At 34.9% G+C, this 14,932-nt stretch overlaps 2 protein-coding genes across 15 annotated transcripts in view; one reads left to right on the forward strand and one right to left on the reverse strand.

Moving 5' to 3' along the window:
- Window positions 1-4,490, forward strand: LOC139104185 (26S proteasome non-ATPase regulatory subunit 2). Of its 2 annotated transcripts, XM_070659475.1 has the most exons (14): window positions 1-375; window positions 499-675; window positions 879-1,065; window positions 1,355-1,651; window positions 1,748-1,830; window positions 1,933-2,168; window positions 2,303-2,441; window positions 2,504-2,624; window positions 2,689-2,897; window positions 2,997-3,087; window positions 3,239-3,526; window positions 3,651-3,845; window positions 3,941-4,135; window positions 4,206-4,490. In XM_070659475.1, exons 1-14 carry the CDS (start codon window positions 35-37, stop codon window positions 4,221-4,223), a joined length of 2,577 nt encoding a protein of 858 aa, XP_070515576.1. In that variant the 5' UTR covers window positions 1-34; the 3' UTR covers window positions 4,224-4,490. The 2 variants fall into 2 exon arrangements, with proteins under 2 accessions (XP_070515576.1, XP_070515575.1); XM_070659474.1 differs by having other exon boundaries at window positions 3,941-4,490.
- The window catches only part of Unc-115a (Uncoordinated 115a), a 24,194-nt gene continuing 13,558 nt past the window's right edge, over window positions 4,297-14,932 (reverse strand). For 2 of the 13 annotated variants that reach the window (XM_070659482.1, XM_070659476.1), the window contains exons 6-15: window positions 13,730-13,801; window positions 13,035-13,218; window positions 12,573-12,832; window positions 12,220-12,481; window positions 12,034-12,117; window positions 10,477-10,577; window positions 9,022-9,091; window positions 8,048-8,130; window positions 6,575-6,778; window positions 4,297-6,455 (exon numbers count right to left, since the gene is read on the reverse strand). In XM_070659482.1, coding sequence (XP_070515583.1) covers window positions 6,342-6,455; window positions 6,575-6,778; window positions 8,048-8,130; window positions 9,022-9,091; window positions 10,477-10,577; window positions 12,034-12,117; window positions 12,220-12,481; window positions 12,573-12,832; window positions 13,035-13,218; window positions 13,730-13,801 — 1,434 coding nt within the window. In that variant the 3' untranslated portion in view covers window positions 4,297-6,341. Of the gene's footprint in view, window positions 6,456-6,574; window positions 6,779-8,047; window positions 8,131-9,021; window positions 9,092-9,242; window positions 9,341-10,472; window positions 10,578-12,033; window positions 12,118-12,219; window positions 12,482-12,572; window positions 12,833-13,034; window positions 13,219-13,729; window positions 13,802-14,932 lie in introns of those variants that run through there. The other 11 variants (XM_070659490.1, XM_070659480.1, XM_070659478.1 and 8 more) reach the window with 11 other exon arrangements.

Below are 14,932 nucleotides of genomic sequence, written 5' to 3' on the forward strand. Positions count from 1 at the left end.
CATAATCATCTATCAGAGTAAAGATGAATCAGCTATGTTGCTGTCGCTGAATCACCTGAGGATGCTGATACGTACGTCCACCACGTCGATGACTTCCGTTCCAAAACCCTTGAAGTACCTGAAAAATTTTTATCCGAGTTTGAAGCGCGCGTACAAAGGGCTCAAACGACAAGAAGCGAAGATACGCTTCGCAGAAATTCTAAGTGTCCTCGCTCTCGCTGGAGCTGCTTCAGGATCCAGGGACTGTCTGGATTTTTGCATCAAAGGAGCCGTGGACAATCCTGGGGAATGGGGTCATGAATACGTGCGGCAGCTTGAAGCGGAAATTGTTGACGAATGGACTAACGCTCCGATCAAAGAAGAACAGGAGATCAAGTTAGAATCATTATTTCAATATTATTAATCATAAAATTATATTTTTATCGTTAACGTCTTATATTTGCATTAAAGTAGTGAGAACATGAGAATAAATATAACCTTTTTTTTTTTTTTAATTAGAAAGCGTCTTACACCGTTAATCAAGAGTATCATTGCGTTTGATGTAAGACACAATGCGGAGATACAAGCGTGCGACCTGTGCCTGGAGATCGATGAACTGAATTTCCTCACGGATTATCTGGAGTCCACAAATTTTGTCCGAGTGTGCTATTATTTAATTAGTTGCGCTGCCTACAGGTAATGTATCTCGCAAAAATTAAAATGTAAACTAACACATATAAAATATTCTGATCCTTGTAATTTAACGTCTAATAATATAAATATAATTATATTACGGTAAAATATATTTAAAGTAACAAATGTTATACTATTTTATAAGTGACGAATCGATCTTGCATCGCAGATTTATCTACTAAATTATTCCTGTATTTATTCTTCAGCGAGGATATAGAGAGAAGACAAATATTAGAATTCGCCACGGAGCAATATCTGAAATTCAACGAGTATGCGAGGGCAATTTTGGTAGCGTTGCAGCTTGCAAATTCGGAACTTGTTTTGAAGACCTTCGCCGCTTGCTCCGACTCTTTGATGAGGAATCAGCTGGCCTTTATCCTCGCTCGTCTGCAAGTAACTCCATGCATAATATCTGCATAGCATTTAGCTATTTTATAACAACGGAAAAGAGAACAGATTGGTATTGAGAGCGACCAAAAGAGTACCATATGTTTCAGTAATTTCGAATCTTTGCAAATATAAAATAGAAATAAATCAACTCTTTCATTTTTAAAAGATAATTGAAAGCAAGTCTGGTAGCAAACAATTAATTTTATAATTTACATTTGCGTCTTTTCATTTTTTTCACAAAAATTTCACAAGATAGAACCCTGCTGACATTTTTTTTCTGTTTTTTAAATAGGATCAACCTCTGAGGACAGAATATTATGGGGATGATGCTAAGGATGTTGAGGCAATCTTGAGCAACGCCCATATAAACACCCACTTTCAAATTCTTGTCAGAGAGCTGGACATACTCGAACCGAAGTTACCAGAGGACATTTACAAGAGTTGGCTGCTGAGCGGATTTAAGCAAATGGAACACGATTCCGCAAGGGCGAATTTAGCGGCGAGTTTTGTTTCTGGATTCGTACACGCGGGTTTTGGCCAAGACAAATTAATGGCAAACACGTCTGATTGTTGGGTGTACAAAAACAAGGTTCAGTTCTATGTTTTTTAATTATCAAAGCAGTTAAAAAGCTAAGCGGTAAAAATGTCGCGATCCGAAGAGAAATATACGATCTTTCTTTTTTAGGAACATGGAATGCTGTCGGCTACTGCTTCTCTAGGCTTGATACACATGTGGGACGTTGACGGTGGATTAATTCCAATCGACAAGTTGGTATAAATTTGAAATACGAAAGCAGTAATTGTGAATTAACATTGTTTCTCATTAATTATTATTTTTTAAATTTTATTTAATGGCTTTACTCTACGTAGATATCTTTACGTGAACGAGGACTACGTGAAATCCGGCGCTTTACTAGCGATCGGCTTGGTGAATTGCAGAATTCGTAATGAATGCGACCCGGCTTTAGCGCTTCTTAGCGAGTATGTAAAGCCGGATAGTCAGGTCCTTCGCATTGGAGCCATTGTAGGATTGGGCTTAGCTTACGCTGGCTCTAGAAGGAAAGATGTTACCGAACTTCTCTCTGGAGTTTTAGCCGATGAACAAAGTAATATAATGCTATATATATTTGCTTAAAAAATGAATTTATCTTCATATTTTATATTTGCATAATTTCAATTAAAATGCTTTGCTAAAAAAAACAAATAATTAGTCGCCATATCTAACTATAAATTTTTTCAGATGATGTACAAATGTTATCGTTGATCGCCATTTCTTTGGGCCTTGTAAATGTAGGCTCGGCGGATTCCGAGGTATCTTCGGCCATTCTGTTAAAATTACTGGGACTATCTGCAAAGGAACTCGCTGTCACTCATTCGAGGTACGATTGGGTTTATGCCTAATGTAAAAAATTAATTATATAAAGAAATTTTTTTTGCGTAGATTTTTGGCATTAGCTCTAGGAATAATTTATATGGGAACTCAAGATGTCATAGAAACGCTATCAGCAGCACTCGAAAGTTTGCCTGAACCGTACAACTTTACATCGCAAACAATGCTACAGGTAAAATTAAATAACTACACTTTTTTTTTTAATAACGCGAACTTGATAAAAGCGTTTCCATTAGATTTGCGCGTACGCGGGCACCGGTGACGTGCTAATAGTGCAAGAATTATTGAGGATTTGCTCGGAAACAATCGAGGAAGTGACGAGCGCGAAAACAACGTCTAATACTACTGCCTCAATACCAAGCTGCTGCGATCACAAAGGATCTCAAAGCAGCTTTACCAAATTAGAAAAAAATAAAAGCGATAGCCAAACTGAGAAGTCTGTTAAGTGAGTATTGTTTTTTTGTAAATAAATTTTGTTATTAGATATTTGTTAAATATTATAATTATTAATTTATCAAAAATAATAAATTAATATTAATTTTAGGGATATTGGAGCAGCGCAAGCTATAGCTTCTCTTGGAATAGGTATAGTTGGACTAGGAGAAGGAAAAGAAAATTCGAGGATTTTTGGTCAGGTTGGTTTTTAATTAACCATAATAAAGATTTATAGAAATGTTTAAAAATGGGAAGAAATAAATATTTAATTCTCAATTTATTTTAAATAATACTTATTAAAGGAATGGCTTTTCGTGACGCTTCAAGTTCTCAGTATTTTGATAAATATAGGTTGGAAGATATGGTCCAACGCCAGCACGACGTGCTATGCCCCTTGCATTAGCCGTATCTTCTCTATCAAACGCTGATCCAGCGACCTTGGACGTGTTAAACAAGTACAGTCACGACAATGACGCCGACGTCGCTCTGAATGCGATCTTTGCTCTCGGTTTGGTAGGCGCCGGTACCAACAACGCACGGCTGGCAACGATGTTGAGACAGCTGGCAGCTTATCACGCAAAAAATCCGTCTCACCTGTTTCTTGTGCGCATTTCTCAGGGTTTAGTGCACCTGGGTAAGGTAAAGATCTCTAAAAGAACGCCTATAATTAGTAACGGACATATGAATAAAAAACAATTGCTTTTTAATACTTCCTTTTTCAGTTATTAATGCATTTTTGTATTATATATAATTTCTAACTCAGGGTACATTGACTTTATCACCTTTGCGGTATGCTTCAAAAGTTCTCGACTACACTGCTCTGGCTGGTCTGATGGTTGTCCTCGTTGCGTGTTTAGATTGTAGAAATCTTATATTATCTCAGTCTCATTACTTAATGTACTGTTTGGCGATCGCAATGGAACCAAGGTGGTTAGTTACAGTAGATGAAAATCTCAAGGTGTGTAAGAAGATAATCTAAATCACCTACAAAATCTCTTACAAACTGTTTCAAGGTTTTATGATTACATATAATATTTCTTTAATGTTTTACAGAGTTTGCCGGTGTCAGTGAGAATCGGTCAAAGTGTGGACGTTGTAGGAAAAGCAGGTAATCCGAAATCCGTTGTTGGCGGCCACGTACAAACTACACCTGTGCTGTTATGTGCGGGCGAAAAGGCGGAATTAGTTTCGGACCAATACGAGCCACTGTCAAATGTGCTGGAGGGTTTCGTGATCCTTCGTGAAAAAGTAATTCTGCGTTATTCTTGCATTCTGCGGCATTTCTATTCGCAATTAAACATGAAAATTTGTTTTACAGCAGGATGCAACAAGTTAGAAACTTCAAGTTTGATGTTCTGAAACAATTATTTTCTTTTAAATGCGAGATATAATTAACAATGGCAGCGTCGTTAGATTTTTCGAATGATTTGCATTTATTTAACTTTAGGGACTAGCGGAAGCAATGTGCTCTATACAACAGAAACATACATTGGTTCGCATTGCACAGTGAGAACAATAACGTTGCGCCATGATCATGTGCTGATATAAAATTAATAGGATCCGACGTGAGATTTATCGATAAAAACAAAATAAAAGACAGTTATCTAAAAAAGAAAAAAAAGCTGTTACAACGATGTAATCGTTCAACTTCGAACGGCACCGAAGTAACTAAATAATTGTGTATTAGATCATGAAGCACGTCGCATTTTCTTCGTAACGAAGTTATTTAAAGCAACACAAAGATCCTTAAAAGATTATCGTTTCGAAATAATGTGTTACCTTAGTAGAGATTGTAAGTCTTAACAAACAAAGCATATGTAGGATGCTTTATAAGACTAATAATTCCTTTCTTTTTTTTTTCTTTTTTTTTCTTTTTTTTTCACACACAAAATGTCCCACGATATTTGTTAGGCACATGACTTAAAATAAGAGGGCAAAATTTGTGGATAATAAAACGCAGCTAATTTGATAAAATGTCGCACGCACATCGGTAGCAAAGTGGTTCGGTGACTTCGTTCGAACGAAGCGTGTTAATCTTATGCACGTATGCATATTCGAATAGTAGTAAACTCATCTAGATATAATAATCATACGGCGTAACAGTCGGAACGTCGATCGAACGTCGTTTCTCACCTATATATGAAAATTCAACTTTATTCGTTTTGCATAAATCGATTCTATTCAATGGACGTGTATACGTCCGGTATTAGCTTAACTGCTTGAATATTACTTTGAAACTTTTTAATTCTGTGCAGGACCTAATTTAATGGTGGAGGATAATCGTTTCCGCTATACAAAATTAGTCTTCGTTTTATATTCATTGATGGAAATTCACGTTGTATTCCGAAAGTAGCATAAAATAACGTTTGAAATAAACGTCATAAAAATTCATATGTAATTAAAATATCATAAAACGTACCATCTATGTTACTGCTAATCCACCACTATTATAAATTTGGTCCTGATATTTTTACTCATACTCTAATGTAGAGTGATTGAGAAATTAGTTTATCGCAATCCGCACCGCAGAGCATTTCTTTAGTTAATATATTATGGATAATTAAAAGATAAAGACAAATTGATATTGTTTCACACAAGGACAACATATTTGCGCGTAAGCTATTTTATAAAATAATCCTTATTGGAGAGTAAATTAGAAAATGACAAGTCACACGCAAATCGTCCGATTAATTAGTGCAATCGCACCATTCAGCAAGCTGGGCTCACCTACTTTTAACTCTTCATATTGCATATAGTAAAATAAAATAATATTAATACTAGTTAAAAATTAATAATAATAATTCCTACATAGTAGCGTTTTTTATTTTTTTTTCCTCGCGTCATAATCTTTCACAAAGTTAATATATATGCGATTTAGCGAATACGCAGTTATATATTTCGAAACTTTCCTACCTGCTTCCTCATCCTGCTCTTTCAATTTCTTGATTAACTTCTTATTTACAATAGCAAATTGTATTAAGAGTTTTAATCGCAATCTTCTATTTGATTATTTTCTCCTCTATACTAAACACGTTCCCTAATATCAACTGTCATTGCGTATTCTTTAACGTGTATAAATGAAATCAAGTCACGGTAGAGTTCCGAATGATAGAACTCGAGAACGATTACGTCGCTAAACAGATCGGATCATAGATAAAGCTGCCTGTGGATTTCCGTTGCTGCGAGAAAAAAAATTGCGACGACAAGTGGCAGTGCTTCCACATCATCTGTGTTATGTGCGTGTACGCTGCGTCGCGTGCGCTTCAATATAGAGGACTTTCATTTATATTTTTTTGCGAGCACACGCAGACTAGCAAATTATTCGCAATATTTGTCGACAACATTTTTTTTCTCTGCGATGCATCTACCCACGCAGTAGGAATGTACGGTCCGTACCGCAGTAACGCAATCGCAACGCGATGCACCGTGTAATAAGCAAAATGTGTGGCGTGAATTAAAATAGACGGGCACGTCTTTTGATTTCATTACGACGCCACTGTGGCAGTCTGTAGAATTCCGCTCGGGAACATTGTAGAACAGCTTCAAACTCCGCGTCGGAGAGGTGTCGCTAAAAAAAAAAGCATTCGGCTTATTATATTTTTCACGTTATAATCACGAAGGTTCATTACATATTGTAATAAATTTACAATTATTCATTAATAATAAAACGGATGTTCAATAGCTCACCTCGAGATTGCAACGATCCACGTCAGCTGGTAGCCTGTAGTTTGTGATAACAAGTAAGTGATAAGGATAAAGCTTCGGCGGTTCGGTTGGCGCAGCCCCCATGTCTGGCAGTGATCTCCTTACGTGATGACCTCCATGGCCTCCAACAACCGAACCTAGGCCACCCGTGTACGTGGTGGATGATGGAAGAATTCCACCATCATTCTGCACCACAATCATAAAAAAAGTCATGAACCACACTAACGAAAATGATGGTAACAATAAAAAACATTCTTTACACACTAAAAAAACTATCATATTCTCACTGCATAATAATAAAATAATTAACAAGTTCAGATATATATACTATATATGTACGAATTCGTATGACTCAATAGACTGCTTCAATATTAATTAATTGATTTAATAAAAATCTTTGAATATCTGGATACAGTAATTAAAAAAAAAACTGAAGCGATCATCTTACATGCAAGGTGATTTTCTTTCCAAAATTTATAAAATATATGTATAAAATTTTTTAATTTTTATAAACGACGCTATCTACTACACTTTGATTTTTTTAGGTGCGAATAATGTATATGTCATACATGCAAATATTGCATAAATGTGCTGTCGACAGTGATATGTATAATATTGCACAATTTATCTCCACAAAAAGTGACTTTATATTAATAATACATTAAATGCTGATTGATGTATTAACAGTTTTTCTTGTATTATTTTCAAAACTATTAAATACATTATTTAAAGTTATAAAAAAAAAATGTAATTATGTCCATTTCTTAAAACTAAAAATTTTTGCAAAATAAATTATATGAAAACGCAACAAAGTAAAATAACACATTTTGGTCATAAAGCTAAATAGTGCAAATTGGATTTAAATTCGATTAATTAACTAACTTAACTTAATTAAAAAGTGAAAAAAACTTACTTGTAAATCGAATATGCAACATAGAGCAAATTAAAAGTTTAAACAATGAAAATGCAAAACTCAAAGTAACAGCAAAATGTACAGCATGCATGCATACTCATTATACAGCATTATATATAGTATATCTTACATTGTAATAAGAAAAAGCAACAAATCATACAAATATGTATAAATAATAATATGCACATAATACATTTTTTAAACGTACAAATTGTACTAATTTTTTTTTTCTTTTAACAAATGTGTGCAATTAATGCAACACATCTGGATTTAGAGACGTGCTAAAATGTTAAGTAAAATTACATATGCGTGAACTCCATTTATCAGATTAATCAAACTAAATGTAACACATATTAAAAAAAAAATTAGTTAACGAATGTTTTTATCGTCACAATTAAATAAAAATTAAATAAAGTATTTATTATAAGATTTAGAATAACTTTAAAATTAACATAGAAATATATTTAAGCGTATAATCGTTCCATTATTAAAATTGTCCCTGATAAACGGAGTTCTTAATGAGGCAAAAACAAGCTACAAACCATGCTAATTCGCCGGGAGTAGTATGGGGCTGTAGTACATACCAATGCCCGTCGATCCACATCCGTGATGCTGCCTGTTGATACTAAAATTGGGGAAAATGTGAAAGAAAACCATATCAAACCATGTTGCACAAACCATCTTCTATGCTAACTACAATCTGGTTTTCATCAATCATGTTTCCTTGTCATTACCTCTATATAAATATATCTCACAATTTACTTAAAAAATTAAAAAAAAATATATAAATATATATGTATGCGGAGCAGCGTAAATGCATATTTTTAATTATAAATCTATGAGGTAATGCTGGAGACATGATTGTTCCGTAATTTAATAAGTCTATCACGAAATTTTCAGATTTATAGAAAAAAAAAAATGTAAAAATGTATGTACATAATTTTTTCTTATTTAGAAAATCAACGTTTATGTAAAAATTTATCTTATCGTTTTCTTATCAAATTAACCACATGGCAGATTATTAATTAATTTTACAGTTTATCATCAAACCAATATCACTATCTTGCCTTAAATAGACAATGTTATATGACGATGTACAAGTCAACGTACGGTGTACAACGTTTCACAGACAGTCCGATGGCTCGCAGGGATGTTAGTAAAGCATGCGAGAACAAGGCAAAACGAAGTAGTGTATAAAGAAAATGATAAATGATAACGCAGCAACGCGCTCGCAAAATCCGCCGGCAGTTCCGCCACGTCCTACGACGAGTAGCAAAACGATGCGTGTAAACTTGATATATCGACTCTTGTCTTTTAAAAAAATCCGAGTACATAAAGAACCTCGTTGTAAAAAAAACTGTTGAAAAAATTACCCTGAGCCATAAATAATTATGTATTTCTGTCTGTTCAATTTGCGAGCGCGTCAAGCTTGTGAAGCTGTGACGTGAACTGGTGAAAGAGGCATTGTGTGCGATGAGGGACCGGTATCAGTCGATCCCTCTCTCGTTCTACTCACTGTCCGACTTGCCGGATGAAAAATCAGTGCTGTGCGTCTTGTCGCCCATCCCGCTGAACGAATAGTCGCCCTAGACGACAGAAAATGCGTTATCTTAGAGAGACGTGTTCCGCTCGGCCGCCACGGATTCGACTCTACGTATACTCTTCTATATAAATTATTGTACTATCAGCGCGGTGCACGTTCGCATCGCCGAATGTGACTTGCGGTGCAAGACTTACAGGGAGAGCAGACACGGAACCGCCAGTCGAGGAGAAGGTGTGACTTCGCGGTGCCAGACCGTACCCCGGCTTCGGGATGTGCCGAAGGGAGCTCACAACTGGTTTGCAAATCAGTCAATCGACAGGTGTTACTGATTAGTTCTTAGCGGTGATTTCAATTCGTTCAATCTCCCATACGAATGCCCAACGTTCGCTTGCCAGATTCATTTTTTTTTCTTTTTTTTTTGTGCCCCGTTAACTCTACCCGGAGCCATGTCGCTCCCTTGTGTGTCCCAACCCCAAGATCAACTACTGCCAAGGGATTTCCCTCTATATTTCAGCCTCAATAATGATTTAGCACTATGCGTTTTACAATGTTTCTCTATTACAGATTCAGATAAATTTAAGAAGACAGATATCCATTGGCATATACGTGATATAATTCAATTTCGAATCGGTCAATATTCTTAAACGTGTTATAAATTAATGTATACCGAAAGAAATTAATTGCCCATGTTCGTCAAATATATTCTACAGAATTATTAAATTACCCTTAATTTTATCACGTGGTACAAAGGATATCTGTGATAATAATTTCAAATATATTAATATTATCGCACCCCCATCGGCAAACGGCGCTTAAAGAAATCTGATAGTTTCGATAGTGCATTAAAAGCGTTCGCTCTCGTTAAGTAGAGTATGCGAGGCAATTCACGATTTTAAAAAATTAAAAAAAATAGATACATAAAAAGCCAGCACCTGCGTGTAAGTACAATAGACTATTTTCGTAAGCGCACCCGCCGTGATGACAAGTCAAAACCTTCTTTATCGCAGACAGAAATGTAAACGTAACTCTTAAAAAGTACAACGTAATACGTTACTAAGTTATCGCATTTTAACATATGGCATGCATCTGAAATCATAAATGCAGATGAAATACTCTTGTGTTATATGTTCTCAATTTAACGACGATCGTTGTTTCAATATTGAGAGCAGCTATAATTATAAATATTTTTTTCTTCTTAGCAGATACATTTTACATGCCTAATTTACACGTGCACAATTTGCAGTCCTTAATCGCGTGAAAATAATTAGATGATATAACACTGAAACTTTCCAAAAATAGGAAAAAAAAAAAGAAATAAAAAAACGTAGAAAAAATTGGTAAGTTCAAAAGCTTAAATATGAAACTTAGAAATGGATCAAGTTCGACTTGGGACCAACGGCGGGTGAGTTGGAAAGTTTTCGGACTCACCGAGTGATAGTGCCTAGTGGCGGTTGGAAGAGTGGAGGCGCGCTGAGTACCAAGGGGTGGATAGTTTCTGGGAGCCGGGGAGCGCGTCGATGATCTCCCAACTGCCGCCCACGCAAACACAACACAAACACAAAAACACAAATAGAGAGACAATGATAATAGACGACAGGTAGTAGCATTGTGTGACTAATGTAGATTGCCGTGTTCCATTAAATCTAGAACGCCAATGTAGAATGATTATTAGGAAGTTTGTTAAATTACAGTAAAGCTCTTCATTAATGTTTATTACGAATTTTATTAAACCATCGTTAATACTGTTAATTGTTAATGTAATTATTCTCTTATTAAAAATTGCAATAATTAATTCACCAATTATTTTATTATAAACTTTCTTACGGCAGTAATTTATGATAGTAATTTTTAATTGCCTTTTCCCATATTGTTACTCGTTGCTTTTAACCACATAATCTTTTGCATAAGAATTACATTGGGCTGTTAAACAGTTCACATTAGCGTTCTGAATTAATTGGTGATCCAACATTGGAAGATACTGTAAAGGAAAGTTATCTATTTGTCAAAAAGCAAAGATGTGCGATGCAAAAAAGAAGTAATTATCATGCGCATTAAAACAAAACCATTGTACTTTCAATTCATCTTCCAATCTTGTAAATAAGATTTTAAAATAATAATAGTAAGTTAACGATATTTTATAATTGCTCACGAATTTTTAATTATTTTTAATTTTAATTTTATTCAAACAAAACATTTACGAAAGCGATTCAGATCTTAATAAAGTAAAGAGCAAAGGATTTTAAGAAATAAATAAATTTAATTTTACGTATATAGATTTGAAATTTAGTTTAAATTCAATTTAAATTCTATTTAAAGATGCAGTTGTGCTACGGAAATGAGTGATATGCACTGGAGCCATATGTGTCCGTGTATGATTAACTTCGTGGTCCCAAGTACCATGCAAGATATAGAACAGAATCAATTACCTCGAGAAATGATTTCCAGGGCTAAAGATTGCAATGGCAATTTAATTGCTCGTTATATTGAAGTATTGGTTGATGCGCCGTTCGACGTTCGATAAAAAAAAAAAAAAAGAAATAATAAGACAAGCATATCGAGGTAGGGGACGACAACATGCATAGGTAGAATACATCACCTGTTGTATTAATTGGGCGTCCAGTATATGGTTTTTTGGTGCTATACACGCCACTTAAAATAAAGTCCTGCTCTCGAATGTTACGTACTGTTACCATCGTTTGAAAATTAGTATGAAACCCTCCCACATCATAATTTGTATTGGCCGATTCGGTCGTGCTCTATAAAGTAAACATCTCTTTTTTCTTATTGATAAAATAGAACCATTTACGACCTCCCGCCCTGGGAAACCCCATTCTTTATCGAGACTCAATGTTCTCTAATCGACGTTACTTTAAACAGTAGAGTGGTATGTTAGTGTCATGTGCGAACGTGTGGACATGTATGAGATGATTGTTACTTATGTCAATGACAATTATAAATTGCGTCGCTTGGAGGATCAAAACTTACCGTTGTAACTAGGTCCACTGGATCTGTAGCTGAAGCCATCGTCATCCTCCCAAGGTCGTGCGTGATCGATATTTCGTGAAGGCGCTGTAGATATTTTTTACACAATTAATTGGGTAAATTAAATAATTAAAACATCTTCATATTAAAGTAATGGATTAAATAAATACAAAATTAATTGAAACCTACATGCACCAACGGGACTCTCGTAGCGTAATCGATACGTCGGTTCCCTAGCTGCAGACGGTGTTCTCGAAGCATTTCTAGGATCAACGTTCGCAGCTCTGTGTCTCAAATTCTCTCGATCTTTCTCGCGATCTTGCAGGAATACCTTAGCTATTCCCGTGTCGATCTTGCTCAATTCGTCTTGCTCCTTTTTCAATTTCTGCTCCGCTTCCTTGATATAAGTTTTATTATCTACATCGTCCTCATCATCAGATGCAGGTACTCCCTGAGTTAGAAATAGACATTAGTAATAATCAGCACGGTTAAATAATTAATCTAAAGCATGACATGACACGTTACTAAGTATAAAATAATACCTTGTAAGTGTCGGACCATCGTCTACGTCTCTCAGGATCAGTGTAAGGATACGGCGGAGCAGGAAAATCATCTCTTTCGATCGGCGGTTGAGCACCCGGGGGTGGCTTCATGGCGTCTGGATAATGTGCTAGTTCTATCGGCTCGTCATTATCCACCTGACTTGCCGGTGATTTTGGTCTGGTGTCACTTAATGCGTCAACCAAAGCTCTCATTCCTGATCTACTGCTACGTCCGCCACTGCTTCTTATCGAACGAGAGGCTGTGAAATTTAATAAATGCATTAATAAAAATAACTAACAAAATAATTTCGAATAGTGTACAGAAAATTGATGCTGAACAAACAGTAACGTTAAAAAAATAGTAACACTTGATTGCAACTAAACTACCATTTCATCTTTTAATTATATATTTTTTTATACTTATTAATTAAATTAAATTGCGTATACATATGTAATACTTACAGCTAGGTCTATGAAAATGCGGGCTAGTAGGGGGTTTATCATACGGCTGTATCGGACGTCTTAGATATCCCTGACTGGGCGTTTCGGTCAAGTATGAATAAGTATAAATCCTAGACACATCTTCTGCTTGTCGTCCGTACTCTCGCAGAATCAGGCCAGGGCTTCCAGTTCGTGCGGGATAATACTGAGGCAATTAATATATCTTATCACACATGTAGGACAAAATATCGTTACCAATATTTAAATATTATTACCAATACAAAGTGCGTTAAAAAAAATTATTTTTTTATAATTTAATTTCTTACTTAAAATTTATTTCTTTTATAAAGAACTTATATTTATATTTAAATGTGACGTACTTTGTATAGAAGAACGGGGTCGTGCAAAAGACGAGCTACACTCTGTCACACGTATATAATTATTATATGTATGTCTGAGAATTCAAATAATCGATGACGTAGTTAGAATAGAAATTATGTTTCGCTGCAAATTACATCTTGTTTCAATTAATAAAAATATATGTCAAATTCCTTGATAGTTATATTTCTCTATATTCGACGCATCGATGAAATTGAATAGAGTCTCAAGTGTCTGACAGAGCGAGAGCACGCGTCGCCGAGACGTGACGCGAGAAGTGATACTAGAAATAAATACTTGTTGAAAGAGTGTGCTGTGCAAAGTGACACATGGCATACCTTGCGACTGAGGCTGCTGTAAGGGCTGCACAGCGATCCGTTCAGGCTTGGCGTGCGTGACCGCAATGAAAACTATACATAATGACCGTGCGAAAAAAAAGTAAATAACGATTAAGAAAAGCGATAATAAAAACTTAATAAAAATTAAATATAATAATATAAATTCTTTGATGTTCTGTTTGGTCCCTACATAAAGGCGTGCGTGAAATAAAAGAACGGTCAAATGATAAGCCAGCTGATCTCTGAGGCATAAAAATCAAGCTATACACAAAGCTGGCAAGAAAATTAATCTTTTCTTTTCTAAAGGCGAGGAAGATTTAAGATATTTTGCTCTATATTGCGACTACACAAAATATCATACTAACACATAACATACAAGAAATATACATATATCGAATAGCAAAGTGTTTCGTCGAAGAGTTTAAAACAAAATTCAAAACATAGGTTTTTAATACAGAGATTATGTTACGTACTACAATAGTAAAAACAATAAAATAACTGTCCGGGAAAATATTTAATATACGTGAAACACTTCGCTTTCCTAATTATGCAAACGAGTACGACTCAATATATATAACCCAATATATACATGTAATGCAGCTAAATCGAATAATGCGAGTGCTAAATAAACAGCAGCATGCACTTCTTTCAATTGTAATATAAAACAAGTGTTATAACTTTTAACAATATTATAACATTAAAATAGTATTATACTAACTATTGAATCATACGACGTCGAAGTCTCGACTGTTTAATGTGAAATTTAACATTTGTATATTATATATCAAAAATTTAATCAATTTACTGTAATTCTTGGAGTAATTAAACTTTCTTTCTTTTTTTTTTTTAATAATAATAACAGGCGTTAACTGAGATCAATGACATTTGAATATACTAGTTCTACACTCTTTGGATCAGGAAGGAATTAAAATTAGACACTCACGATATATTTTAGACCGCTCCGGAACGCGATGCTATTTCCATTCACCATTTTAAATATATGTGAGTGTCGTTTCGACGATATAACGTAATGTAGTTGAACGTACGGAAGAATATTGTTTTAAATTATATTTGACCATTAATAATTCTTCAAACGTATGGTGTTCTTAATTATTTGTATAAAATTAGTTATTTGAAAACACATAATTGCTTAAAAACGAGCTGTACGGAAACAATACTGTACACTGAAAGGCAGGGATTCTA

This window comes from Cardiocondyla obscurior, linkage group LG07 (genome assembly GCF_019399895.1).
Source record: "Cardiocondyla obscurior isolate alpha-2009 linkage group LG07, Cobs3.1, whole genome shotgun sequence".
Classification (NCBI taxonomy): Eukaryota; Metazoa; Arthropoda; class Insecta; order Hymenoptera; family Formicidae; genus Cardiocondyla; species Cardiocondyla obscurior.